This window comes from Equus caballus, chromosome 2 (genome assembly GCF_041296265.1).
Source record: "Equus caballus isolate H_3958 breed thoroughbred chromosome 2, TB-T2T, whole genome shotgun sequence".
Lineage (NCBI taxonomy): Eukaryota > Metazoa > Chordata > Mammalia > Perissodactyla > Equidae > Equus > Equus caballus.
In genome coordinates, this window is record NC_091685.1 from 124,507,342 (window position 1) to 124,535,042 (window position 27,701).

The 27,701-nt window shown below is 41.8% G+C and overlaps 2 protein-coding genes and 1 long non-coding RNA gene across 8 annotated transcripts in view; 2 read left to right on the plus strand and 1 right to left on the minus strand.

The window, feature by feature from the left end:
* AIMP1 (aminoacyl tRNA synthetase complex interacting multifunctional protein 1) overlaps positions 1-27,701 on the minus strand; it is a 136,891-nt gene that overhangs the window by 71,937 nt on the left and 37,253 nt on the right. For 2 of the 6 annotated variants that reach the window (XR_011430344.1, XR_011430343.1), the window contains 2 exons: positions 26,064-26,221; positions 23,635-25,856 (listed from right to left, as the gene is read on the minus strand). The exons of the other annotated variants lie outside the window; for them this stretch is intronic. The gene's annotated coding sequence lies outside the window, so the exon portion shown is untranslated. Of the gene's footprint in view, positions 1-23,634; positions 25,857-26,063; positions 26,222-27,701 lie in introns of those variants that run through there. 6 annotated transcript variants of the gene reach the window in all.
* Positions 13,549-15,423, plus strand: LOC138923306 (uncharacterized). Its single transcript, XR_011436784.1, has 2 exons — positions 13,549-13,716; positions 15,077-15,423. It is a non-coding gene; the product is annotated as an uncharacterized lncRNA (long non-coding RNA).
* Positions 18,322-26,124, plus strand: GIMD1 (GIMAP family P-loop NTPase domain containing 1). The gene is given in 4 exon segments (XM_005607904.4): positions 18,322-18,436; positions 18,439-18,708; positions 25,813-25,897; positions 25,899-26,124. Coding segments are annotated over 4 exon segments (645 nt in total). The 3' UTR covers positions 26,074-26,124.

A 27,701-nucleotide genomic window follows, 5' to 3' on the forward strand; every position in this document is an offset into this window, starting at 1 on the left:
CCTACCTAAAACCCCAAATAAAAACCCTTCCTTTTAGCTTTTCCGGGAGTTCGGGATTTCAGCATTAGCTGCCCTCTCTCCTTGTTCAGTGCTGTGCAATAATAAAATTCCTACTTTCTTCCACCAAACCTGGTGTCAGAGATTGGCTTGCTGCGCAATGGGTGAGCAAACTCACTTCAGGTTCAATATCAGTTGGTGCTATGGGGAAGCCCCACCTCCACCTCATGTTGGAATCAGGTCCCAGAACCCTGTAGCACTGAAATGTGGCATGGCAGAATTCTTAAACAGTATACAAGGGAAGATGGGACCACCCATGTTATCTGGGTATCAAGTTGTTGATTCAAGGCAGCACCTACCTCCCTTTCCACAGCTACATCTAAAGAGATCACAGCATTCTTCCCTGCTAAGCCCAGATTCACTTCTAAACAATACCCCGAGTACCCACAGCCAATCAGAGTCGGCATGTAGCTAAATCCTGTGGACTCACCAGCTTGAAAATCTTTAAAGGAAAGGAAGAGAAAGTGATGTAGGAGTCAAAGGTCAGAAAACAAATGGGCAGATCCCTGAGACAATGACAGAAACTGGTTTTCTCTCCTAACTGGAGGGAGGAGCAGAGGGGCCAGTAAGATCCTCAGAAGGAAGGGCTGATGCCTTGGCCTGCGCCAGCCCCTTGTAGAATGTGTCCTGTAGAAGAGAACTGGTGAGGGCTCCATGGCCCGCACACATCTTTGATTCTATAGCAAAGATCAGAAATAGAGGGGAAAAAGAGAGAGAAAGAGAGATATTCTGGAAACCAGAGAAAGGGACCACAGGAAACAGTTTATGCCCCCTATTGGGGGATAAAGGAGAGGAAGCCTAAAGCTAGGCTTCCTTGTTTCTCAATATAGAACAGTCTCAGTATTGCACTGGGAAGAGAATGGAATGCTCATCAATTATATTAAAAGTAGATTGACTTATTAAAAATGCAGCAATGTTTGCCAAAAGCAGATGGAAAACAGAAATTCAAAAGAAGGTGAGGTCATTCGCAAAACCCCATCCCTGCCACTAACTTCCAGCAGCTGACAGCTCTCCTACATCAGCATGATGCTGATGAGAGGTGAGTGTGGAGAGGAAGCCAAATGGAGGAGTGCGGAGAAAAACCCAAGAAATAACTTACAAGTTCTTTCCTCTCCATCATTTTCCAACAAAAAGAAAGATAGCTCCCTTTCTCCTTCTATTTAATAGGCATTGGTATCAATTTAGAGTCAGTGGATAGTTAAGTTACACCCTTGTGGGAATCAGGATTTCCTCCATATACCTACCCTAGACATATGTCATTAAGACACTGCCATTTATCACAGCTAAAACCAGTCAAACTGGTAATTTCTGAGCCTGAATTTGGATGATCACTCTCTTTCTATAATATTGCAATTTTAATTCTAAAGCTTGAAATATCTAATCCATCTTTCTCAAATTCCCTGTTAGGGAAAGTCAAATCCAGAAATGTCAGCTGATTTGCCTTAGTTTACAGACCATGTTAGTAGCAACTCCAGGGCTAGAATCCAGGGCTTCTGGCATCTGTTGCACTATAAAAGTGCAGAAAATGAACACTTTAACTTTAGTAGTTAATTGAAGAACAAAGCTTAGGATAATGGCCGGTAGGTATTCCGACAGTACTTAGTTATTATATTGCTCTAATAAGATCTGTTAAGTGGTACTGTAACTAAAATAGCAGGGATGATAAGCATACACAAACACTAATCACAATTCAAATGACTTAAAAAACGTCCTCTTAGAACTATCGCCAAAACGAAGACTCACTTTCCTTAAAACAAACAATGGGGAGATGGTAGCAAAAGCTTTCCCACCTTTTCTGGGGGAATCAGAGAAAGCTAGTGTGATGGTCAGAGTTTCCAAGGAGACATTAAACTAAAAGAAAGTTGGCCTTTGTTACTTTAATCATCAACATGATGGAAGTTTTTTTGACGGTCACTGTCAATTTGCACATTGTCACTATTCAATTATCCAAATTTGAAACAAAAGTACTGTTTTCTTCTACAGTGGGATTAAAAATTAAGACATTACAAATTATGAGAAGTTGACGGTAATCAGTTGTTCTTACAGTTTTTTTCTTTTTAATGAGTTCTTCAAATTCGGACATACAAAACATGGTTTCCTGAAAGACATGTGGGTGAGTCTAGAAGCAGAAAGAGTGGTATTTTTTCTCAAGAGAAAGAAGTACTTTACTTTTTAAAGTCAGAAAAATAACTAAATGATGTTAGATAGTAGAATCCTCCCTGATCTTAGAGAAAAGTGGGCTTCTGAAGATATATAAAATTGATAAATATACGTAGAATGCCTAGAGGTTATGCATTAGGAATGTATTAGGGCTCCAGGGGGCCTACCATTAGAAACTTTTAAGAAGTTCATTTCTTCCCGGGCACTGTGACTTCCGTTCTGCGTTGCCAATCTCTGCATTACTCAATGTCTCAGTCTCCTCTGCTGGAAAATAGAAACTTCTTATACACCTCTCAGATTTTTTGGAGAGTGAATGACTAAACAAAAGGAATTCCCATGAAAAGTTTATGAGATGCTTCCCTTCACTCTTTAACTCCCAGTGTCCATAGTTGTCGGTGTCTTGAAGTCAAGGTAATCTAAATGAATAAGCTGATGGAGCAGGACAGAGTGGAGAGAGGAATACTGAGCATGTGTGGGACATAACACAGCCCTCAGCCCTCTGCTCTTCTGTCTTTACGTTCACAGTGAAAGAACTCATATTCTTGGAAGGCCAGTATAACACTGTGGTTCAGACATAGGCTGATACAGTATAGGATTGAAAACTTAGTTCTTTCAATTACTAGTCATGTGACTCTGGATAGGCTGCTTCACATCTCTGAGCCTCAGTGTTTTAATTTACGAAATGTGCGAGAGAATGGTGACTAGGGTGGTCTCTATTGTCCTTAAGTTGCTGAGGCCCAAGTCTCCAATTTCACTCTGTCATATACTTTCTTTCTCAAATCCCCTTGCAGTAGGGGTGTGCATGTGACCCAATTCTGACCAGTAAGATGTAAAGATTAATCTTCCTGAGGGTTCTGGTCAAGATTCTGCTTCACTTTAAGAAGGCAAAACTTTGTAAAGAGAAAGCCTTTGCTTTTTTGCCCCTGACTTCCTGTAAATACACGTTTGTGACCTGGGGCTGTGGTGGGCACATCATAACCCAGCAATGATAAGCCACAAATAGGCAGAACCATCACAGTGGGAAGTGCAGAGAGAAAAGATGGAAGAGAGATGGTGTCCTTGACATCACGAAGCTACTGAATCAGCCCTGGACTGCTGACATCCAGACTTCTTCAAAGGTAAGGTAATTAAATGTCTTCAATGCTTAAGCCACTGTTGGTGAGTTCTCTGTTGTTTGCATCTCTTTTTTTCTCTCCAATGAATCACATTAGGCTCTGCAGATCCATTATTTTACCACTGTGAGAGCCCAAAGATAGCACCTAGGCCCACCATCCAGCACTCTTCATCTCATGAATAATGGAATATCGTTTTACCGTTTGTTGCCCCGTAGGTCCTCTGACCTCCTACTCCATCCTTCTCTGTTTGCCCCAAGGCTGGCCTTTATGGACTTCCTCAATGGCTCCTTTGTCCTCAGGCTTCCAGTTTGTTTCACCAGCAAGAGAGATGAGTGAGGGTGAGAATTTCCTCCCTCTCTGCTTTCCCTATGGGTCATCGTGGGCTGGGATTTTCTTCATCCCTCTGCTCCTGTCTGGTAGCCCCGTACTCCCTCTGAGTTCTAGTGACCACTTCCTCCCTTAACCCCTCCAGGGTGGTAGCCCCCTATTCACGCTGGCCCAGCGGACTATCCCACCTTTGCTGGTTTCTCTTATCAACACTCACACCTTTATAAACAGTCCCATTGTTAATGTCACCTGTTTCCTGCTGCCATTCCGATCTTATTAAGTGGAAAGAGCTTGGGATTGTGCTTACACACCAAGGGTACAAGTACAAACTTACTATCTAAACTGATGCAAGAGTGCTAAACTTTCCTAAGTGGGACAATAAGACCTACTCCAAGGGGTTATTGTGAGGATTAAATATGAAGTGTCTTAACAGTGCCTGGCACATAATAGATGATTAATAAATGCAAATTCCCTTCTCATTTCCTCCATTCGAACTCATCCCTGAATTACTGAATAAGAATCAGTTGATACCAAAGGTGCTAATTTTACATAGAAGGCCTAAAGTCTGCCTGTTAGGATGAAGATTAAGGCAACGGCTCAGGTGCCTCTGCCCTCTCTTCTCCACGGCCATGGCAAACACCAGCAGTTCATTAGGGCACTTGTCCTCACTCAGCTCTGATGTGATTTCAGAATCCTTCTCAAAAAGCCTTTTAAGGAGCCATTTTCCCACTCCCCTTCCTTAGACATCTTTGTTTCTAATCATTCTAGGAACATGAAATTCCCAGACTAGACTACGAGTTACTTAAAGTAACAGACAAGAGTCCGTGTTTTTAGAACCACCTCTGACATGCTACAGCAGCTAGAATTTGGAGCATGTTACATTGTTTGCTCAACTCCAGGCATCATTCTATCATCTTGGGTGCAACTTGAAACAAGTCAATAAGCAAATAAGGGAACAAAACAAGAAGCTGAGAAGTCGTCTCTCACAGAAAGCAAGTTTAATGGTCCATTTACATCTCTGGGTCGCAGGATGAGAGATGGCGACAACTCGTGGAAGATCTGGTTACACTCCATTGCACTGTGGACCGGGTTCCCTGTGCACACTATCCAGGCTTTGATGCTCTTATTAAAAGAGCTAGTTAGCTAGTTGGTAGTATTGATTTATAGGAAAATTTCCAGCAGAAGCATTTGCATTTAAATAGAAATGCAATACATCTCTCTGATAAAAAAGCTAACTGCAGTATGATGGCACTGCTCATCAGGCCACACTGAGGTGGCGTCCCACATGCCACAACTAGAAGGACCCACAACTAAAATATACAACTATGTGCTGGGGGGGTTCGGGGAGAGAAAGCAGGAAAAAAAACCCCAGCTCATCAGGCTTAGTGAGAGGACATGGAAAAGGGAGCTGTCATTAAGACGTACTGGACTGGAAGCAGGTAGGAAAGACTCCGCTGAGGAGCTGACTAGAGCAAGTACTGAAGTAAATAGAAAACAAATGATTTTTTTTTTTTGGTAAAGCTTATCTTTTTGTTAAGAATAGATTATTGAGATATAATTCATATACCCTTAAATTCACCTTTTCAAAGTGTACAATTGCATAGTTTTTAGTATATTCACAGAGTTGTGCAACCATCACTACTATCTAATTTTAGAATATTTTTGTCATGCCAAAGAAACCCTATACCCGTTAGCAGTCACTCCCCATTTCCCTGCTCACCCCACCTCCTGGAAATTGCTAATCTGCTTTCATTCTCTTCTCTGTGGATTTGCTTATTCTGGACATTTCATGGGAAGGGAATCCCACAGTGTGGTGCTGTGTGACTGGCTTCTTTCACTTAGCGTGTTTTCAAGGCTCATCCATGCTGTAGCATGTATCAGTACTTCATTGTTTTTATTCCCAAATACTATTCCATTGTGTGAATATACCACATTTTATTTATCCCTTAATTAGTTGATGGACATTTGGGCTGTCTGCACTTTTTGGCTACTATGAATAAGGTTACTATGAACAGCCACGTAGAAGTTTTTGTGTGGACATGTTTCCATTGTTCCTGAGTGTATATCTTGGAGTGGTGTTATGAATCTGCCAGGTTAACACTTGTTAAGTGGAGCACAGGGTGCCGGACGGTAAGTGTGTTTCAACAACAGACCACAAGACAAAGTGAAAGAGAGAAGTCTGTTTCTCACAGGTCCTGAGGGAAGTACCCGGCATGCCTCGAGGGGCCACATGGGGAGGTCAAGGCAGGCTGCAGACAGAGAGATAGGACCTGGGGCATGTGCTTTATTAGGGTCCAAGGGTGGCATCCTCTGGGGCTCCTAGGCAAAGGCCCAACTGGTCAGTTCAAACCGAAACAAGCAGGGTTTTGGGAAGCTCCACGGGGGTCTTATCTGAGGTACGCACAAGGGGCGAGCCCCAGGAGTCAGGGGAGACTGTTGATCACAGGGCTGTTGGGGAAGTCACGTCAGGAACCCACATTTGCTGTGACTCCAGAGCTGTTGTCTAGGACATGTGCTTGCCTTAAGGGCAGGTGTCAGTTTAAGGTCCCTGCAGGCTACCTGGCCAGACAAAATGGGTGCCAGGGCAGCAGCACCATGGAGCCCTTAGCTAAGCTCTCAGCAAGTGGAATTTCGGGGTCATGTGGTAACTATATGTTTAACATTTTGAGGAACTGCCAAAGTGGCTGCATCACCAGCAATGTATGAGGGTCCAATTTTTCCACATCCTCAACAACACTTGTTGTTTGTCTTCTTATTTTAGCCATCCCGGCGGGTGCAAATTTGTTCTCATTTTGGATTTGATTTGCGTTTCTCTAATGACTAATGATGTCAAGCATCTTTTCATGTGTTTATTGGCCATTTATAAATCTTCTTTGGAGAAATATGTATTCAAATCCTTTGCCCATTGTTCAGTTGAGTTGTCCTTTTATTATTGAATTTTTTATATATTTTATGTCTACATATCATATATTTTATATACTTAAATATATACAAGTTTTTAAAATATATTCTGGATTTAAGTCCCTCATCAGATATATGAGTTTCTCCCATGAGGTGGGTTGCCTTTTCATTTTCTTGATGACGTGCTTTGAAGCACAAAAGTTTTTCATTTTTATGATGTGCAATTTGTCTAGTTTTTCTTTATCACTTATGCTTTTAGTATCATGTCTAAAAAAACCATTGCCTAAGCCAAAGTCATGAAGATTTAAGATTTACTCCTATGTTTTCTTCTAAAAGTTGTACAATTTTAGCTATTTAATTTTGCCTATGATGCACTTGGAGTTAATTTTTCTATATGATGTGAGGTAGGGGTCCAACTTCACTTTCTACATGTGGATATCCATTGGAACCATTTGTTAAAAACACAGTTCTTTCCCTTTGCATTGTCTTGGCACTTTGCTGAAAATAATTTTACCATAAATGTAAGGATTTATTTCTGGAGTCTCAGTTCTATTCATGTTTTATATGTTTATCCTTATGCCATAAATATTTTTTGAGTCTTGACAGATGAATGGGTATTTGCTAGCCAGACAACGGTTCAGGTGAGAGTGAGGGGCAGAGAGCACTCCAGCGGAGGTAATGGCTTGAGTAGACACATGGAGGAGGAACACTATGACCACGTCGGGAAGAACAAGGAGCAGGCTTTGGCTAGAGCATTAACAGCTCTGGAGCACAGCAGGCGTGGAGAGAGAGGTGAGGTCTAGGACTACCAGGAGCTGGACTTTCACCCTGTAGAAATCTGGAGCTTCTGAAGACTTCTACACACAATCATATTTGGCTCGGAAAAGGTCTTTCTAGTAGCAATATGGAGAATGAGATGGAAGACTGGAGGGAGGCAGAGACACACATTTCAGAAGTTGCCTCATATGTCCGAGCAGTTAGTCAGAAGAGTCTGAAGTAAGACAGGACAACGGGGCAGAGGAGAGGGATGGATACACTGGACCAATGTTTAAAGAGAAAAGTCGGAAATACTTCTTTACCAGTTGGACGAGTTAAGTTGAGCTAAAGGGAAAAATTATCCATGACTTCCAGGCTTCTACTGAAGAATACTACTTACCAAGCTAGAGAACACAAGAAGGGGACGGGGTTAGAGCAAATATAATCATTTCCATATGGGACGTGTTGAATATTCCTGAATACTTTCTGTGCATCAAGCACTACACTAGTTGTTTTACTATAGTATTCCGTTTAATTTATAAGCATTATATCACTAGCCCTGTAAGGTTTTCTTGATTCCATTTTACAGAAGAGGAAACCAAGTCTGAGGGAAGACACAACTTTCATATAGCTAGTTGGTAGTGAAGCAGAAATTTAAACCCAGGTCTATAGTTTTCAAATTCTATAGCAACTTAAGGTAACTTTCATGGCTATATTTCATCCCAGAAGACCACTGTGGAAGAAAAAACCATGTGTGAGTTCAAAACAGGAAACCTAACCCATTCTTCACTGCCTGTGATTACTTTTAATTTTCCCCACTGTCCTATTTGTAAAGACACACAAAAATAAGTAGTTTGGAAGGGAGTGCAGACTGGAAGAGAATTGTATTTAAAATCTGACTTATTGTAAAGACAAACTCAAATTCAATTGATATTTATTAAATCTCTATAGTGAAACATTTTGTGGAACGCATTCATATGAATCATCTGTCTTAACCCCTGCAACAGCCCTATAAAGCAGATCATTTCTTGTTTTGTAAAGTAGTAACCTACTCTCAGAGACTTTCTTGATTTTTAACCCAGTTCTCTCTACTTTATTTGGTTTCTAATTCTTATGCATTCACATAAAGGTGAATACATAAAAGTGATTCAACAATCAGCCATTTGAGTGACTATAACTGTTCTCTTAGGTGCTGATAAAGGAGAGAAACAAAGTAAATGAGTCTTCTGATTTTATAACAATGATCTGGAGCCTAGGTGTGTCCTGATTCTGAAAAGGTTTTACTTTTGAGTCTTTGAATACCTCCTGCATTATAAAACACGTGTGAGATTTTAAAAAATACACCAATAAATCCTGCAGAATTTAAATTCCCTTATAATTATTTTATCAAACCTCTGATTTCTGGAAAATAAATGATGTACCCAGAACATAATATTCACTCAATGATACGTTTTGAATTTACTAATTAATTAGCTATTTTGGGGCTCAACTTGAATAAGCTTCAGATCTTTAATGTCTACAGTGTGGGCATAAATTTTAATAAACATATTTCCATGATATTTCATTTTTAAAAATAATTACCTTTATCTTAAATAATAGTGACATTTATTTCATTTATCTTTAATGCACATAAGAAACAAGCATAGGAGGAAACATTTTCACACTAAATGTTGTAAGTACCATTCATGATACCTTATTGTCACACCAGGCTGTGATGACATCTATGTATTTATTTTGCGTAACGTCTTCTCTAAAGTTATCTTTTGCCCTTTGATTATAGTGTAAATTTGTGCACATTACAGAGTTTAGAAATTGCTTTAAAGAATATCTGGCTTAGCCCATAAAAACAAAGTATTATAAACAGGACTGAAAATGAAGCTGGTATCATACAAAGGGCCACTGTGGGCCAGAAAGCTGTTTTGCCACTTATACATGCAGTCGAATTCTTGCCATTTCTTTTGCAAATTAAGCTTACTATTGGACTCTGTAAACACGATCTTTATTCTATTTTGTAATATCCTGTATGCCTTCCCAAATTGGCCAGAAGACCAAACTCAACTCTTCCACCACATCTAAGCTTACAACAATATGTTTCAGATGAAGGTCTCCAAATACTGTGGGCCTACAGTTTGTGTTTTAGCCCAGCAATTTTACAGCAAAACTGTAAAGCAATGACTTCAATTTCATATAATCACGCTTGGCACAGTCAGTGGCTCTTATCCAGACCTATTTAATTTCACCTTTTAGGAATTATGTAAATATCATATGTCTCTTTTCAAAATTTACCACTACAGTGTTACACTACTGACCTCATCTCTCATAGACCACACAACGGATCAACCTCAGCATTTGTCTTTTTTGCACTTAGCTCATGTGGTGAGCACCTGAAAACCATTCTTAAAACTCACCACCCATTCTCTTGCCTGGTCTGCCTCTGACTTTTAAATCACGCTTGTTAACTTCTGAGGAGACTTGGCTGACAAGCAGGATGTGATGTACTGTGCAGGGCCATGATCACAGAGGTAAAATACCAGGTCAGTGTAAGATTTTAACAACATGGTTATTTATGACAGTTTTTGGGTATGACCAGAATTAAGTAGAACATAACCAAAAGAATTTTGCACAGCATTTAACATTTCCCTTTTGTATTTCTATCCCTTTTATAGTATAACGAATAAGCATTTGGTCTCTGGATTCAGGTAGACCTAGGCTGGAGATCCCCTTCTGCTACTTCTGAGTTGTGTGACCTTGGGAGGATTCTTCTGAGCCTTGGTTTCCTCATAAGGAAAGTGACAATAATTGTACCTACAACACAGACCTGTTATGAGGATTACACGAAAAAATTCAGTTAAAGCACTTGGCACATGCCTGCTTCACAGTAATTGCCCATAAAGCACAGCTGCTGTCATTATTTTTACTATTGTAGCCGTTACTAGTTAGGTTTTCTTTTAGAGTCTTCATGATTAAAATGGCCTGGATCAGTAAGATTGTGCCCAGAACAGAAGCAAAGTACATCAGCCAAATTTCAACAACTTTGGACAACTTTCACTTTTCCTTTAGAAAATCCATCATTTTTTGATTTTATGTTATAAATGTTTTTCTAAAACATTTTTGGGGAAAGAAGCATATAAATAAAGTACCCATTTACATGTGTTGATAAACTGGACTCCCTGTGTCCTTTGCCTTCTTCCACTGTGCCTTGTCCCCTTCTCTACACCTGGCACACAACCCTAGTGCTCTGGCCAAGTGCTGTGGCTGGAATGAAAACAGTAACTGAGTGAGAAGATGCATTTCAACAACTATACTCTGAAAGGAAAGAGTGACCCCAACTCTGCCACTCGCCAACTATATGGCCATGAGCAAGTTGCCTAACCTATCTGTGACTGAATGTCCTTTAAGGTGGGGTTATTAATACACCACTTCAGAGGACTGTGTGATTTAACATACTAAAGTGTCTAGAACGGTGCCTGGCACATGTGCCAAATAAGTGCTAACTTTCTACTATGGTCCACTGAACCAGGACACAGCATTGCATGCACACATACACAAACAGAAAGCTGACACTTCCTTTTCTGCATCTCTACTAACTGCCTTTCTACGATGTGTCCTTAGGTAATCTGCACTGCGTAGAAATCTACAAAGGATGACACTCATCTGACTCTCCTCTTAGTATCTCGGTCAGTCCTCAGTACTACCAGGAATTTGGAAATCTCAAATTCCAGTTTTAGGCCACAAAAGCACATTTACTGCTCTCCTGTCATCTTATTTTTTAATGTTCAATAGAGTTACTATATAATAAAGCTTTGCCATCCAATATTTAACCTCTCAAAACACTCAAGACCTGAATTTAATAGTAATAACTATACCACCCATGAAATTAGGTCCATACCACAGCTATTGCTAGAGGGGAATCATTTACATTCCCTTGGAAAAGAAAAATCAAGTATTCTAGAATGATTGTAAACATATTAGATAAGTTACAGTTATTATTATACACGGTCTGTTTTTCTTAACTTGAGATTCTTAATTATTTTGCAAAAAAGAAAAAAGCATTTCCCATAAAATGGGAGATTTTGTGGCATCAAGTCCAGGACTCAGTGTGGCATCTGATATCTACGGCCATAACTTGATTTCTGACTAGCATCCACGGCATTCATAGTGCTTTGGATCCTGATAAGGGAAGTTTCTAGTGCTTCCCAGAGCATTTCTAGAACAATTCATAACACACAAATGTTTGAAATTGAATAATATACATGACATAATTAGAATCTCTAAGAAACTGAAGCCAGCCTGGTGTCCTGTCTCAGGGACTAAGGGGTTAATAGCTTTATTAATCATTATGAGACCATCTGCTTCTGCGCATTTGGCTGATAAAACATACCTATCCATACGGGTTGACTGCATGTTATTTCCTAGGTAAGAAGAATAAAACATATAAAGTTATTTTTATATGCATATATTTTCAATGATATTCTTTATTATACTATATTATCTGATTTCTCAAGAGTGAATAAGAAAGGTATTTTATCAAAGAGGATCTAAATTAGTGTGACAGAATTTAGCAGAAGTTTTTAAAGAACAAGGCATAGAAGCTTTGAGATCATTTGAATTAAAACTCTACTGATTTTCCTCTTGCTTTCAAGGTTGTATTAATTTCTTCAATAATGACATATATTTGTATGATAACTCACTATATTATAAATGTAAATGATAGCATGAGTATACCTGTGACTCTCAGTTTTCAACTTAACTGGCTCAGAGTTGGTAACCAAAAGTTTAGTTACTGTAAGTCAAATCATTGACTACCTCTTAGAGGCATTAGATTATAAATTTTGTTTATGTTCATTGAAATGCACTTCAAACTCCAAAAGTACAAAAGTTACATGCATACACATATGTGCTCTCACGCACACACAAGCACATGCAAACATTTATTAAATATATAAAGCCAAACAATATATAAGCCATCACAGAACAAGAAGACAGATCTAATGCTAGAAGTGGAGATAATTATACATTTAACAAATTAAAAATATAGATAAAATATGTGTATATTATACTATAAATCACTAAAATTGACACAAGAAGAGTCAAACTACTATGACAAGAATTGTTTAAGTTATTCTGGAATGACCTCCAGAAAGTTGCTGGCCTAGCTGTTTTTGTGAAATTCTCAGAAGGAAACCAAAAAGCAAACAAACAAAAAACAACATCATAGGGGCTGGCCCTGTGGCTGAGTGGTTAAGTTCATGCACTCCACTTTAGCGGCCCAGGGTTTCACCAGTTCAGATCCTGGGCACAGACCTAGCAACACTCATCAGGACACGCTGAGGCAGTGTCCCACATAGCACAGCCAGAACGACCTACAACTAGAATATACAGCTGTGTACTGGGGGGCTTTGGGGAGAAGAAGAGGAAGGAAAAAAACAGAGATTGGCAGCAGATGCTAGCTCAGATGCCAATCTTTAAAACAAAAAAACATAAATGTTCCTGTGTGGGGATGAGACTGGTAGAGTCTTTAAAATATGGAACCAACCAAGTTTCCACTGCAGCTTTCTCCTATTCCCATCAATATTCCTGCCCACGTGTGGGCATTCTTCACTGCCCCAAGAACCTTCAAACTGCATTTGAATTAGGACCATCTGGCCCCCAAATTTAAACTGCTGACCAGTGTTCTCTAAAATTTTTTGAAAGGTGAGATTTGATATCTTATTCTAAGGCCAGCTCAGACTGAGTCAATCAAGTTACCACCAACTTTAGCCAGCCTGTCAGTGTTCCCCTTGACTTGGAGCAGTGTTGGCCGAGGGTTAGGTCACTTAGACCTCATAAACACAGATTCTGCTGATCACTCTAAGGGTCTTCTTTATTACGAAAAAACATAACATACGAGCAACAGGTTCACAGTTCAAGCCAACGCAAATTGAAACTCATCTAAAACCGTGAAAGTAACTTTAAATCAAACCGCCATAAGTCAAGAACTACTTGTACTAAAACTAATTTTGTGGAGAATAAAGACACAATTTTATTGAGTATAGAGACATATAACGTATACATACAAATACACCCATGTTAATATGTGTGTGTGTGTGTGTGTTATGGGCTGACTTATGTCCCCCCAAATTCATATGTTAAAGTCCTAACACCTAGCACCTCAGAATGTGACCGTATTTGCGGATGGGGCCTTTAAAGAGGTAATTAAGTTAAATGAGGTCATAATGGTAGGCCCTAATCCACTGTAACTGGTGCTCTTATAAGAAGGGGAAATTTGGACACAGACACACAGAGCAAAGACCACGTAAGAACACAGGGAGAAGACGGCCATCAACAAGCCAAGGAGAGAGTCCTCAGGAGAAACCAACCCCGCTGGCACCCTCATCTCAGACTTCCAGCCTCCTGAACTGTGAGAAAATTAAGTTCTGTTGTTTAAACCACTCAGTCTATGGTAGTTTGCTATAGGAGTGCTAGCACACTAATCCAGTGTGTGTGTGTGTGTGTGTGTGTGAGTGTGTGTGTGTGTGTGTAATTTGAAATAGAATTGTTCCTCATGTCATCTGGAGTCACCCTTACCACATAACATCTCATCTCACAGATTGTGGAAAATCTAAGGTCCTCCCAAAGATTCTTGCAAGTTCCTAGGGACTAGTGTCCTTCTGGCTTCAACCTCCTGCCTTTCCTGAATTACTTCAGTTCAGATATAATTTCACAGTCTCCAACTTTTGTGGTCCTTGTCCTGTGCTAACTTAGGGTGGACCTCAGCTCTGTCCATTAATTTCCATCAAAATAAAATAAAGTAAAATGCTAACAATCACCAAAAACAAAACAAAAATAAAGATCCAACTTCTTACAAGTTAATTGTGAATGCAGCAAACTTTACATTCCAGAAATTCAAAGAAGTTAAAATTGAAACTTAGCTCTCTCTGCTCTAACATAGTCCCTTTGCCATTTCCACAAGAGGGAGACCCAGCCTCCTGCCAAGTTCTAATGTTTGGTTCTTGTTCTCTCTCCTTCTCCTCCTCTCCCCTCCTGCCCTCCCTCCTCTTCTACCCCTCCCCCATCTTCTGTATACGCTAATCTCCTCTACTCTTGCCTTGGCTCTTCCCCCTCACCCAGCAGTTTGGCTACCACTTTTTGCGAGTTTGGCTTATGTTCTCAGAATCCCCTTTTCTACCTCAAGTAGCTAATAAAACTATTTTCTCAAACAAAGACAGTTCTCTTTCTCAGAGAAATCCTGGAGCCAGTCAATAAAGTTACATAGTTTTATTCCTGCTTATATATATTTTGCCAAGTTACTGAAAAGAGTGAAGGTAATTTTTCAAGTTTCTTTTTCACCCTGATTCAAAAAGAACTAACAGCACGCATTTAACATCATCTAACATCAATACATTACCCTTCCACATGACCTCTAAGTTGACTCAGGTCTAAAACCTCCATTAAACCTGTTGGAAATTATTTTAAATTTTGCAGTCCCATTGGAACATTTAACCACACATATGAACTCTGAACCTTATTTTTTAATCTGTCAACTGTTGCATTCAGCAAATGATTTAAACTATGATTTCAAAGAGGAGGGTTTGAAAACTAAGGACCTTCTATACTTGTCACGTTCTATATGGAACTTGAGAAAGAAGGCTTAGTTTTTGCCTTTATTCAAAAGATCTTTCACACAACTAGTGTTGATGTAGATTGCCTAGTTGAAGAACGTCAGTTTACGGTTTGTGGAGGAAAATGAAAATAAATTCTGGTTTAAAATCACTTCTTAGGAAACAGGCTGCTGCTGCCACCTGGGGGAGGTTCTTCCGATCCCTTCAAGAAAGCCAAATGTGCTCGTCAGACGGATGAATCCGTCCATGTTTTCCTCGTCAGATCCACACAGGAAGAAGACTTTTTAACTTTCTGCCCATGAAGTCGTAAGGCATTCTAGATGTCTCCAAGATTGCTTCACACAGAAATACACACCGCACAGACTTTTTGAGAGGCACAGGAGAAGATGCTTCTACATCTTACACACTAAGAAAGTATTTGGGAAAGTACGGGTTATATACTAAGAAGTGGAAAAGTCAAATTTAAGCTTTCACTAATAAAATAAAACCCCAATTTTTAAGAAAAATTTATTTAGCCTCAAGTTATAGTTAATTGTACTCCTTTTCTGAAATGTGCTATCATTAATTGATATGGAAACTGCATGTGCCAATATAATCACGCTAGTGATTGTATCAGTTAGGATAAGACAATCACTTTCACTTACATGGAAATAGCCAAGAGAGGCTTTTTAGAGAATTTCTAAATTTATGAACTGAATACTGTTATGAAGTCAACCTCTATTTATAGCATGTATATTATATATCCATTTGTTGAAACTTTTCTTATAGTCGTGATATGGTGCTCACCAATTACAATGGAAAACACACAGTCCCAGTCCCGGCGCGGCACAACGACACCGTCACAGCCCCCAGTCCCAGTCCCGGCGCGGCACGGCGACACCGTCACAGCACCCAGTCCCGGCGCGGCACAGCGACACCGTCACAGCGCCCAGTCCCAGTCCCGGCGCGGCACGGCGACACCGTCACAGCACCCAGTCCCGGCGCGGCACAGCGACACCGTCACAGTGCCCAGTCCCGGCGCGGCACAGCGACACCGTCACAGTGCCCAGTCCTGGTCCCGGCGCGGCACGGCGACACCGTCACAGCACCCAGTCCCAGTCCCGGCGCGGCACGGCGACACCGTCACAGCGCCCAGTCCCAGTCCCGGCGCGGCACGGCGACACCGTCACAGCGCCCAGTCCCAGTCCCGGCGCGGCACGGCGACACCGTCACAGCGCCCAGTCCCAGTCCCGGCGCGGCACGGCGACACCGTCACAGCCCCCAGTCCCAGTCCCGGCGCGGCACGGCGACACCGTCACAGCGCCCAGTCCCAGTCCCGGCGCGGCACGGCGACACCGTCACAGCCCCCAGTCCCAGTCCCGGCGCGGCACGGCGACACCGTCACAGCACCCAGTCCCGGCGCGGCACAGCGACACCGTCACAGCACCCAGTCCCGGCGCGGCACAGCGACACCGTCACAGTGCCCAGTCCTGGTCCCGGTGCGGCACAGCAACACCGTCACAGCGCCCAGTCCTGGTCCCAGCACGGCACAGCAACACCATCACAGCACACAGTCCTGGTCCCGGCGTGGCACAGTGACACCGTCACAGCACACAGTCCCGGTCCCGGCACGGCACAGCAACACCATCACAGCACACAGTCCCGGTCCCGGCGTGGCACAGCGACACCGTCACAGCGCCCAGTCCCGGCGCGGCACAGTAACACCGTCACAGCACACAGTCCCGGGCATGGCACGGCGACACCGTCACAGCACACAGTCCCGGTCCCGGCGCGGCACGGCGACACCGTCACAGCACACAGTCCCGGTCCCGGCGCGGCACGGCGACACCGTCACAGCACACAGTCCCGGTCCCGGTGCGGCACGGCGACACCGTCACAGCACACAGTCCCGGTCCCGGCGCGGCACGGCGACACCGTCACAGCACACAGTCCCGGTCCTGGTGCGGCACAGTAACACCGTCACAGCACACAGTCCCGGTCCCGGCACGGCACGGCGACACCGTCACAGCGCCCAGTCCCGGTCCCAGCGTGGCACGGCGACACCGTCAGAAGGTTCAAGTTCATACCAAAGAACAACTGTGCCAGCTCCAGGGAAGTCTTTGTGGAGAGAGCATTTTTACGATTGGAAAAGCTACGTGACATACAGTAAATGGATTGGGATTCCATAATTAATTTTTTTAATTACATATTTGAGAAGTAAAAAGAAACCCAGGTGACTGTAGTGCAGCCGACACAGCTGAAAGAACTGGGTGAGCTGGGGTCACCTTGAGGGACCCCAAAAATGACTGTCTTTTGTATGGGGGTGGGACTTCCCTCCAGGTGTTCATATTAGAGTCTGGGGAGATTGGGTGAGGGTCATGAGAGGACAGAAAAGGCCAGAGGTACATAAAACTGTATAATAGAAGTATAAGTTATAAGCAAAAATAATAAATGTGCAATATCAAGTGTCTCTATTTCTGAATCAGCAGATTGAGCACGTTTGGCAACTGGCCAGTAGCTCTGTCTTATCAATCTAATGAAAATGATTGATGACCTTAGAATGTTATAAGGGGCTTATGTTCTGCACAAAAGATTAATTATATTTTAGAAGTGTCGTAAATGAAACAGAGTGTCCCAAGGTTCTCTATCCTAACCAGGTGGCACAACGTGTTGGGCTTCACTTTCTTTATTAAAGTGCCAGTACTTTACTATAGTGGACCATGGGGATGATTTACCAATTATCTCATAACAGGAATTACAAGTAGCTCTTATTTCCATCAGAATGTTGCATACTCGTAAAAAAATATTTTTAGTAAACAGAAACAGAAGTCTTCTTTAACATTATTCGTTTCATAGAAGAGAAGCATGCAGGAAATCAAGAAAGACAATTTTTTGCAGGTGCCACTTGTGTATTCAGGGGTCGGGAGGTGGGGATGTTGTTTAAAATCCAGCAAGGGCTTTCTCTTCCACTGTTCAACCCCTACTTCTCCAAGAGTGAATAATATCAAACACTGCTGCTAGCTTTGTCCTGAACTCAGAAACCTCAGCACCCATTCCTAAACCAACTCACCCATCACCTTGATGACTTAACACATTCCTCCTAAACATGGTTTCCCTTATCTTCATGTAATTTGGGCTTTTTTCTTTTCCATTTTCCTTCAATTATTGCTTCCTTCTCCTTCCTTCCTGATCTGTACTTGACTTCTCTCTCCTCTCTCACTGCAAACTACTACTGTTACTTCAGTCTTCTGTCTGCACTGGGGCATCTCCACTTCAGTGGGCATTCCTCCAGCTTAAGTCCCTATGACTGAGGGGAAAGCACATCACAGGTAAGATGTGGCACGCTCCAGTCCAGGTGAGAAGGCTTGCAGTGGGGGAGCACAGAGGGCTGACTGCTTATGCTGAGCCTCCGTTCATCAGCAGCTATGACGGACTCCAGCAAGATGATCGTCAATGTGGCCCTCTTTGGCATGACTCAGAGTGGAAAAAGTTTTGCCAGGAACGTTCTTCTGGGAAGCACTGACTTCCATAGTGGCTTTCTCTGTGTTCTGTGACCAAAGACTGTAGTCTGGGCCGCAGTGGTCACCTCCACAGCTTCATGCGTCGAGAGGGGCAAGAGGTGACCCTGCAGGTCCAGGTGCTGGACACTCCAGGTTATCTGCATAGCAGGCTGAGCAAGAGGCATGTGACATAGGAGGTCAAGGAGGCCCTGGCACATCACTACGGGCAAGAGGGTCTCCATCTCGCACTGCTGGTCCAGAGAGCAGATGTGCCTTTCTCTGAAGAGGAAGCATCTTCCCCTGTCCAGATGGTCCAGATAACACAAAGAGGCGATTACACTAATGCCATTATTCCCATTCGAAGGATGTTACCCTAACAACAACTATGAAAAACTAGTCAAAAGAGTAGTTTAAAGCATGTTTAAAACAAGTGCTACTCACATAGAAACAGTCAGTAAAAATTACTTGATCTTCCCCCTAAGAGTCATTTTTACAATTTCCTTTAGAAGAATTCAGTCAGTCATTTTACAACTGGGTCATAGAAAAAAAACATGAGATCCTAAACTTCAGAGGCTAACTAAGTCTCAAACCCCTAAGAACCATAAACCTGAGTAAATTTGAAAATGTGGTCCCCAGACTACCTGCATCAGAATCAACTGTGCTGGTGTTAAAAACACAGATTCATCCAGGCCCTACTAAAGAGGATCTCGAGTGGAGCCTGCATGTCTGATTTGCATAAACTTTCCACATAATTCTTAAAAACAGTCAAGTTTCAGAACCACTGAACTGAAATAATGACTTGTATCCATTCAACATCAAGGGGACGAGCTCTTAGTTCACCAACAACTGGGCATTCATTCACTGATTCCAGCGTGAACACAGTGTTGAGTACCTGCAAGGGCTTAATGATGGGCGAGTCACATGATCCCTGTCCTTCAAAAGCTTGCAGTGTAGAAGAGACAAACAGGTAAACACGTGTAAGGCGACGCATTAAGTGCCATGTAGTGTAAGGTGTGACCAGGGGAAGGAGGCCTCTCTCAGACCTACGTCATGGACAAAATTCAGGGAGACCTGTGCTTTATGGAGAGGAAAGAAATCAGGAAATTCAGGTGCTTTGCTTGCCTTATCATCTGTAGGGTCAGTAACTGCTGGGTTCCAGCCATGAGAAGAGCACAGGGACCCCAGGTGAATACAAATAAGACGTGGCACCTTTGCCTAGTGGCCCATCCCTGTCTGTTTGTTCATTTATTATGAGTTGCTAAGTTGGAGGCTTATTCAGCCAGTCTCAGAGAGGAGCTGGGGAGAGGGGAGGGGTCCTGGGTACGGCCACACCTAGGAGAGGAGGGAGTCATGCCTGCATACAGTACACATACGTGTACAAGCAAGGCCCAGGGACAACCAACAGTTCCTGGGAGCTGCTCATCAACCGCTGCATTCCAATCAGTCTCTTCATTCTCTCTTCTTGGGCCACTCAAATTTAACTGGTGGACTTGACTAGTATTACTCAGTAGGCTCGTTAAGTCACTGAGCTCAGAGAACTCATCTTGACCGGAAAGTTCACAGGTAACTACGTGGAGAGACAAGAGCAGGCATTCTTCATTCCAGAAGCATATGTATAAATGCTACGCTTCTTTTGGTCCAATCTCTGATCATGCTGACGTAGGATGTTACACTTAGAAAGCCAGTGGACTTCGCTTTAAAGAAAGTTTTTTTTTCTTTAACCCATAAAGGCATAAGATTGTTCTATATGACAAACATTTTGTTGTGCAGTAACTGTGCACGTTTCTAAAAATGAAAAAAAAAGTCAGGTGTAATCACAAGGAACTAGCAGAAAAAATTACGGTGACAAGAGTATAAAAAATAATCCTCACAATCCAACTCCTGAAAAATCAAGCACATGCTGTACAAAAGCAAAGAAGAGGAGATGATTGCAATTAAGAAACAATGTGGAATCTAAGAAAGCCCATAGACCTCCCCAAATTATTAAAGCCCGCAGTTCAAACGATATTTCTGGTAGAAATCAAGTGGGGGAATCTGCAGCCATTCCATCAGTGTAATTTTTAAAGTTTTTAAGATTCACTTAAAGCTGCTATTAAATAAACATTTAGCTTAAGCTATAGATGGATGTAGTTTAGTAAATGCATAAACAAATATTTGTCAAAAACTAACCTGACTCTTTCCATATGTCTCCCCATGTTTCTCTATGCTGAGTCAAAAGGGTATTTTAAAAGACCTGTATTTTGAGAATAGACTGTTGCAGTTTGAGGATGTAGAATGATCTTGCAAGCCCCTAACTTCTCTTGCACAAGTGAATTCGACTCTTGCATGCCTCTGAGCTCCTAACTGCCTCTGCATACAGCCTGCTTCTCTGATGCCTCCTCCTTACGACAGCGTCCAGTTCAGGAGTTGGAGGCGGAGGGGAGACAGATGGGCGAGGGCACAACTCAGATCCAGAATATTTCTTTAGAGAATAAAGAACTTCTGTCTCCCAGAACTCAGCAGCCAAGACTTCGTAGTCCTCAGAGGGGCCCACGACCCTTGAAAGACACTGCAGTCCTGGTCTGGCTTCCACCAGGATCTCTGGTTGAAGGTCGTCCGAGCACAGACTGGCGTTTGCGACCTTCTTCAGGAAGGTGCCTCAGATGCTGGTGGCAGCCATCTGGGTGTGCTCACAGACTGGAGAAGCTGCACAATGTCTGAATATTCAACAAGACCAGCAGCTGTTAGGGAGGAGCAAGGAGTCAAGGTCCTCTGGTTCCAGGCACACCCTGCAATTTTTTTCTTCCTGACTCATGCAAAATGGGGACTAGAACATCTGCTGCCTTCTCCCTTTTCCTTCCCCCTTTCTGGGGCACTGATGTCTGCCATGGAAGGACTCTGCAGGCCGATGCCAGAGGAGTGACCTCTTCTTTCCTGCACCTCCCTGTTGTCTCAATAAATCTCTCTCTCAGTTTGTGCTCTAAAACTTTACAGAGGGGTTATAGGCTGCCAGCTGCGACAACTGGAACATCTCCTCAAACACTCCCTTTTTCTTGATTTGTGTTAGGTCTTCATTAATTTACAGCAAGATGGTGGAGATGTCAGTGAGTCATCTCCCCAAAATTGGGAAACAAAGGGAGTGATTCGTCTGAATATCATTTGAATATTTTTTAAAAATTCATGAATAATGGATAAGAGCAGATGTAATAAAGTCACCCTAAGGCAAGGGCTACCAAGCAACCAAACTGCACTAGGAATTGAACCCAGGAACTGGGTAAAGTCCGTATCCTTCCACCATCATAGTATCATGTACCATTACTGTAACAGTCAGGCTTCAAGCAGGTATTCCTGATTTAGAATGAATAACTTGACTGTTGATGTCACAGTTGAGTGTGTATACAAAAGGCTCAGAAAAGCCAATTCCAGGCCTGAAAATACCAAAGATCATGGGCTTAGCGGTTCCACAAAATTTAGCTGAAAAATAAGCCTTGTTACAATTCTAGGCATATGACTACAAATGTTACTAAGACTTCCTTGGCTTCGGTTCCTCAGTTATAACACAGGGATAATTTTATCTATGTTAGAAAGTTCAGAAGGTTATATTTAATAAATGTAATGTGCCTGGCATTGTGCCTGACTTATAGTAGGTTCACAGAAAATTACCGTTATTATTACGGTTTTCATTGTTGTTGTCACTACCCAGGCTATGACGAGGACTTGTTTGAATGAACTTCTGGATGTTACAGAGGTTAGAGTGTGGGGGCCGGAGTAAGTCATATGTCTGTTCAAGTTGCTCTGGAGCCACTTGCTTGCTTTGCAACCTTGGGCAACTAACTTCTCTAAACTTATCTCTTCAATTGTAAATTGGGAAGATAACAGTGTCTACTTTACTGGGTTACATTTGGGATTAATGTCATATTAACATAATAGTAAATTAACTCAGACACTGGCACATGGCAAGTGCACGATAAGCGTTAGCTACGCTCATTTTGATTTTATTGATAGTATTTATCTTATCCTAAAATTAAGACATATTATTTGTAGCCTTCTTTGGGATTATCTTGATAGGCTTCAGAAGAAAGTAAGAGTGAAATCAAAATTACACGGCCCTGATTTATAACTCTAAGAACTTCCTTATTAATTTAGAAGAAAATCGGGGAAGAAAATTCACTGGCTTAGAAGGGTAAACTGAGAAGCCCAGTTTAGCAGGAAGGATATGGCCTGGCAGTCAGGGGACCTCTGTTACAGGCCCAGGCCTGCCAACAATTGGCTGTGCGGCTTTGGCCAAGCCGTTTAATATCACAAGGCCCCCATATCCTCATCTGTAAAATAATGCGATTCGGACAGATGATCTCTAAGGTTGAATATCCTCTGAATCTGATCTGACGAGGTCTTATCATTCAGCTTTGGCTCTCTGAGAAGGAAAATGTGGTGCTTTAAGTGGGATGAGAGTAAGGGAATAGCACAAAATATAAAGAATGGTCCTTATTGTCCTCCTGTTTCATGATAATTTTTTCTCAGTTGATGTAATAGTTGGCTTTTTTAAAAGTTTCCCCCTAAAAAGTCCAGATGCTATGATTTCATCAACCACAAACAAATGGGGCAGGGCTGGTGAGGTCCTGGGAAAATGAACATAATTCCTGGAAAACAAAGTTTATATCCTAACTAGTTGTCCCAAAAGGACTAGATGGCCTCATACCCATTAGCACTCTGAAACCAAACAATTCATGATTGATTGTAAAATTTCCTTCCAGCTTAGTAGTATATTTAAATTATTAACACCAGATAACTTACATTAACTTATCTTGCTCTCGGATTTTTATGTGAGGTATCAATCAACTGTGACTATTCTTGCTCTAGGTCCACAGAGAACGTGTTTGGCCACTAACATGATGACTATACACCAAGTGACACTACTTTCAAATATTCAACTATTTTCCAGCCAGAAATCAATCTAAAGATTATAAGCTAAATCAACCATTCCCTTCTATTTTTGGCAGTAATTCAAAAGTGCAATTTCTCTCACAGTTTAGGGCATGAGCATCCTTTCATAAATAATTATCAACATGTAAAAACTTCCCAGTGGCTGAATACATGGACTCGTAAGTGGTGTCGAGCTTACAAATCCATTATCCTTGGGTGCTTTAACTTATTTTCCCTGAATGATATTATGGTGCAAAGTATAGGAAATGTCTGGTGGAGACAAAGACGGAACATTTTAATATTACAATACAGAAAACAGGAACTGAACACACACTGTGAAAGTTATACCATTTAATGCAATAAGTACTAACCCAGCAAGAGAAGAATTCTATGTTATAATATATAACTCAGGAAACGACCACTTGAGCCAAACAGTTTATTTAGCATGAATTTTTGTTATGGTGATGTTTTAAAAATATTTACTCACAAATATGGCTTATGCATCAACCAATACCCACAGGCCAGGTCTGGGAGTCGTACTCAAGAGGTTAAGGGTGGTAGCTATTTAATAACTTGTATTAAACATTTCATTATGACAATCAATATGAACACTTCAATAATGTACTGGGTGAATAATAGGTCCGGCTCTAAACTTGAGAAGTTTCCAGAGACAGGAGTGATGAGGGATCAATAGTTGTGTTTGTATAGACTAAAACCCCAAGACTACACAGTCCCCAATCATGCTCAATCACTCTCTTTACTTGGTAGGTCTTTACTGCCCTACAATTCCCGTGTCAATACCTATGCTCAAGACGTCATCACATGCCAGAAACTTTTCCTGACCCCGCCCTTTACCCCCACCCAAAACCAGGCTAAATGTCAGCCTCTGTAGCTCCAATATATTTTCTATCACCACACGAGCAATTACAACAAACTGAAAGGATGCTTTCCTGTCTGGCCCTCCCCCTTCCCCGTCTCAGTTTAGTTAGGACACAGGAATCTCCACTAGACATAAACAGGGAACGTACCTGTCTTGTCCACTCTGTCCCTGGGACAAAGTAGACCTTCAATAAACATTTGCAGCAGTAATAACCACCTAGACTGGTTTTCAAAATTCTAATTCCCAGGCTTCATCCCTCAAGATTCTGATGCATTTTTACCAAGCATCCCAAGTGATTCTGCTGTAAATGGCCGAGCAATGTTTTTTTTTCAGGAGGAGGAGGATTAGCCCTGAGCTAACATCTACCAGCAATCCTCTTTTTGCTGAGGAAGCCTGGCCCTGAGCTAACATCTGTGCCATCTTCCTCTACTTTATATGTGGGACGCCTGCCACAGGGTGGCTTGATAAGCAGTGCTAGATCCGCACCCAGGATCCAAACCGGCAAACACTGGGCGGCAGAAATAGAGCCTGCCAACATAACCACCATGCCACCAGGCCAGGCCCCCAGGAATCGTTTTATTTCCACGACCTAGTCTGATATATTTAACACTTTATTAACTTTTTCTACCATTTTTATTAATTTGATAGGGCTGCCGAAACAAAGTACCACTAACTGGGTGGCTTACGCAACAGAAATTTATTGTCTCTCAGTTCTGGAGGCTAGAAGTCTGAAATAACGTTAGCAGGGTTGGTTCCTTCTGAGGGCTATGAGTGAAGGATCTGTCCAAGGATTCTCTCCTTGGCTTGTGGACGGCCGTCTTTATGTTCACATGGCATTCTCCCTGTATTCATGTCTTTGTCCAAATTTCGCTGTTTTATAAGGATACCAGTGATATTGGATTAAAGGCCCACCCTATGACCTTATCTTAACTAATTACAACTGCAATGACCTTGTTTCTAAATAAAGTCAGTTCTGAGGTGCCTTCAGTGTTTCTCAACCACATTAGAGGAAGCCATCCAATAAACTGGGTTTGATTCTAGGCATGTGAGGTGAAGAGGATGCGAATCACAGTGCTATTTTGTAGTTGTTCCAAATCACCAAATGTATTTTGATCTAAGCTTTTCCATTACATGCCATCTGAGTAATCAATAGATTGTAACCAGATTATGTAATGATAAATCCTTAGAAAATGCTTTTGATAATGATGATAACACAACACTCCTACAAAAATGATATGACAATTCCCTTGGCCAAGGTCCTCCGTCTTAAAGGAATTCAGTGGTTCCAACAGATTCAGGCCGACAGGCAAATATAAATGACTGCCAAACGTTGTAAATGTAATTATATCAGTATCAATATGCAGCATTGATAATATGTAGTTTTGAGGTTGTATATACATGAATTATAACAGCAAAATAAAATGGACAACTAAAGCCTTTTTTTAGAAAGTTCCCCCAGCTCTCTCCATTTGCTTACATAATTTGATCCCATCTTCACTTCCCATTACATGTAACAGCTTTTAGAAACATAATGACATACAGATCTGTTGATGGTCCTATGTTGGGCGATAACTCCTTTGGTCATTTTTGAGGAATATACTCCAAGGCAAATAGCCATTGAACTTCTTCTCTCCTTCAGGAACTTCTGGGACATGCTTGGAAGAATTACACTGCCATTCTTTTCACCCATGCAGAAAAAATAGAAGAGGCTGGGTTCATACGAATACTTACATGAGGCCTCCGAAACCCTGCTAACCCTACTAAATTCTGTTCAGCACAGATATATTTTCCAGTATAAAAAAGGAAACTCACTTAATAGACAAAGAATAAAAATCTTAGAAAGAATCATGGAATTTATAAGAGAAAACCGTTACCAAGCTCTTACCTTTAAATAAAGTTTAGATGAAAGGAAAAGAGCATTGGCTTTTAGAGTCAGAAACCTGTTTTCAAAGGTGTCTCTGTCAGCGAGGCTGTGGACTGTCGAATTCCCGCAGGCTGCTGGTGAGTGCCATTGGTGTAACCACTTTGGAAAACTGTTTGGCACTTAAAAGAACATAAAAGATTCAAGATTTCTAATGCAAATTCTATGACATGGCAATTACAGTCCTAAGTACATATCCAACAGAAATGTGTACATTTGTGCACTAAAGATATATGTACAAGAATGTTCACAGCAGTACTGCTCATGATAGCTAAAAGCTGGAAATCACCTAAATGTCCATTAACAGTAGAATGGATAAGCAGACTGTGGTACATCCACACAGTGGAACAGTACAGTGATGAGAATGAGCAAACTACAACCACATGTAACAGGGCCAGTGAATTGCCCAGACGTAGTGCTGAAAGACAGACCCAGACATGGAGGAGTACATACACTACGATTCCCACAATCAAAACTAACGTAATCTAAACTACTCTACTGTCAAGTGCGGGAGTCGGAAGAGCGGTTACCTCGAGGAGGGGACAGTGAGTGAAAGCACGCACAGGGTGGCTTCTGCTTTCTGATCTGGAGGCTGGTTACACAGTGTGTTCACTTTGTGAAAAGTCAACAACAAACACTTCTGATTTGTGAACTGTTTAGTGTATATGTTACACTTAAATAAAACTTAAAAATGAATAAATTATTATCCATATTTTAAAAACTAGCTCCACTTCTTACTTGATACTAGGCGAGGAAAATTACTGAAGCTTGTGAAAGCCCATTCCTCACTGGGAATGCCTGCTTCATAGTTATTGTAATGATTACACAACTTGGCACGCGGTAGATGCTCAATAAATGTTCACTTTCTTTTCCACCTTCTTATAATCTGTGGTTCCAATTTAGGCTGGAAATACAGGTAAAAACTCAGAGGTGAGTCCAGCTGCAGAAACAAGCATCACAACTGTGATAACTGAGTCTGAAGCAAGCTGGACTGCAGAGGAGGCTCTGGACGGGGAAGGCTGCTCACTCTGGCTAGGACAGGGGACCAGGATGCTCTCACAGGCAGTGGGGGCATCAAAGGAAGATGACTCTAGTCCACCACAACAGCCACGTCCACCACCAAGTTGAAGTCGGATCACACTCCTGTTTAACATTTGTACGTGAGCTTTACAGTTTATAAAATTCTTTCACTAAGATCACCCCCAATTTACAAACAGCTTATTTCCACAAAGTTAATTTGTAAGTTGTTTCTTTTGTGTGCAATACACTGTATTTTCCATTAGAAACGGGATTACAGCTGGTGGTTATTCTCCCAGACGTCCTCAAAAGCTGACAATGCCTAATACTACCTGAACTCTAACAGAAATTGTATTAGAAAGCCTTTAACGAAATTTATAAAATGTTTCTATGGGAAACCATAATACAAATTCCAACTTGAAACAAAATTTTTCTTTATTTCTTTGCATGGCCCCCTTCTGCCATTATGGGTCCAGGATTGTGAAGTGGGAGCCTCAACAATGGGGCTGAGTTTGGGAGTTAAGTAGGAATTGATACTTCCCCAGGGATTGGTGGCTTGGTGACAGAGGAAGAAATCTGAGGCTG